We start from the raw sequence: 2500 nt of genomic DNA, 5'->3' as shown, positions 1-2500 counted from the left end.
TGCTTCTAGTGTCTACACAGATGTTGTTTTCAAGGATTTTCAAGAACAAATTCTTAGCGCACGCGATGAGTGTGGTTTTGAAAAGAATTTCGTTAGAGATGGCAAGGATGTGTATCGTGTGGTACATTTCAACATTGGGACAATTTTTGAAGTTGTGTATGATGCACAAACATTGTATGTTGATTGCTCTTGTAAGTTATTCAAAAGAGTAGGAGTCTTATGTAAGCATGCATTATGGGTTTTGCATGCAAAAGGCGTTAAATATATACCAGAACCTTACATATTGAAAAGGTGGTCAAAAGATGCTAGCAAAACACCTGTCTATGATATTGATGGCACATTATTGGATGGTAATAATGCTATGGAATCTAGAAAAGAGGTTTTAGGAGATGTTTGGAATGAGGTGCATCGATGCATTAGTTTGGCAGAAGATGATGAGGATGATTTGGTTGAACTTTTGCACAAAATGAAGTTGTATTCAGCTGAGCTTTTAGCAAAAAAGAATCGTGGGGTTGAGAAGACAAAACGTCAAGAGTTAAAAAAGTTTTTGGGTTGTGAAGCTTCTAAAACAATTACAATTCTAAATTCTAAACAATCTTCAAACAAAGGCAAGAGGAAAGAAAAAGATCCAAAACAAAAGGATACTGAAGATGAAGAAGAGCAAAGGGTGACCAAGCAAAGACAATGTAAAAGTTGTGGAAAAGTTGCAGGTTACAATAGTCGTACATGTCCACATAAGAAAAAATAAGTAAGTACAATATGATATAAAAAGTGTTACCTCTTGAATTTTATGTTGGTACTTTCTTTGATAAATAGTGATACTTTCATTATTAAACGTTTCTGTTTTCCACATTTAGACATTTAACATATATATTTGTTCATTGAATCTTGCAGGTGACTTGTTTATAAAATACAGTGGTAAATGATTGAATCTCTGCTTCAGAAGAACAATTATATTTGGGGTTGTGTAGCAGTTGCAGAGTGTAAACTAATTTCTGATTGATTCTCTAGAGAAATAGTCTAATCATTAGTATTAGTAGTATGTAGATTACTTTCTGTTTATTTTAACATTAGTAGGTTGTATTTTATGAAGAGGATAATTGCCTTTAGACAAATCTCTGTTTATTTTAACATTGTAATTGTTAGAATTAGTTATATGTAGACTAATTTATTTTTAATGTCATTATCATTCAATTTATCACAAATATTGTGTTGAAATCATCACAGTTTTTGATGAAAGCATCACGATTTTATGTGGAAAGTATCACACGTTTATAAATGTAACATATAATATATGAAATGGTAGTGTATCATGTATTGTATGAAAAGCATCATGTTTATAAAAAGAATATAATAAGAAAAAACAGTTAAAAATTTAAACTTCTTTAAAAAAATTTTATATGAAATGGTAGTGTATCATGTATTGTATTTTGTGTTGAATAAATGTAACACAGATTTGATTTAGAAAGCATCAAATTTTTTTGTAAAAAGCAGCACAGTTTGAAGTAGAAAGCATCATACAAACAAAACATCACAGTTTTATACAAAACATCACACGTCAACACATCATCACAGTTTGATGATGTTTACTTGAATATTTTTGAGATTATCATTCATAACATATATTTTGTTGAATCATCATAGTTTTGTCATGGAATCAAAAACGAACTCAAATTTTCTTTTTTCCTCTCTTCTTGGCAATCAACTTCGGTGCTGGTGAAGGTGTTTTCTCAAGATCTGATATTCCCAGGTCAAAGCTTGGTAAGTCGATGTCAACTGTTCGTTTTTTAACCACTCTTATCCTGTCCATAATCTCATCAATCTCCTCCATCACTTGTGGGTCTGAATACCATTGCGATAGTGTTGGAGAGTTTGATGATTTTCCGACATCTTGTGCTTGATTGCCTTTTGCCTTTAACTTCAACAGTCTCAATCTATGATGTTGAGTAACAATTTCCATGTTCCTCTTCATCTTGTAACTTCCTCCATAAGCTCCTTAATAAAAAGAATATATTAACAAAAAACAGTTCAATATAAACTTCTTACAAAAAACAGCTACTTTATATTTTAAAATGTGCTACTGGTTGTTTTTATAAAAAATTAAATGTTAAAAATAATATTACTTACATCACCAGCTGTATCATGAATTTTTTGATCAGAAAATGCCAACAAGCCATAGGGAATAGGGATCTTGAGATAGATCCCATTTTCTTCTAGCTCCACCTCATCATCATGCGATTGTTTTCTTAATTTCTTTGAAACTGGGTATGTGTCTCCATTGAAATCACCCAGTCCAAAGGATCTATCCTTCAACTCAAGTTGTGCCCTCTTTTTCAAAGTCTCATAAGTCCAATGTTGGATTAAGGGCAACCTTGATGATGGAAAAATACCTAGAGAGCTAACTCGATGGTAAAAGCAAATTTCTAATATGGCTAGACATGACGGAATATTTTTCAAATTTTTTGTTTGGCATCTCTCCAAGCCATTTCTAAACCTATCA

The 2500-nt window shown here is 31.8% G+C and overlaps 1 protein-coding gene across 1 annotated transcript in view; it reads left to right on the top strand.

Annotated features, from left to right (window-relative positions):
- The window catches only part of LOC130813385 (protein FAR1-RELATED SEQUENCE 1-like), a 1601-nt gene extending 853 nt beyond the window's left edge, over positions 1–748 (top strand). The window contains exon 2 of the mRNA XM_057679216.1: positions 1–748. This exon is cut by the window's left edge and continues 529 nt beyond it. Within this exon, the coding sequence (XP_057535199.1) occupies positions 1–748 (748 nt within the window).
- The last annotated feature ends 1752 nt before the right edge of the window (positions 749–2500 follow it).

The sequence above is a fragment of the Amaranthus tricolor genome, chromosome 5, assembly GCF_026212465.1.
Source record: "Amaranthus tricolor cultivar Red isolate AtriRed21 chromosome 5, ASM2621246v1, whole genome shotgun sequence".
Taxonomy (NCBI): Eukaryota; Viridiplantae; Streptophyta; class Magnoliopsida; order Caryophyllales; family Amaranthaceae; genus Amaranthus; species Amaranthus tricolor.
Note: the sequence above shows the minus strand (reverse complement) of the source record. Positions and strands in the feature narration are given on the sequence as shown.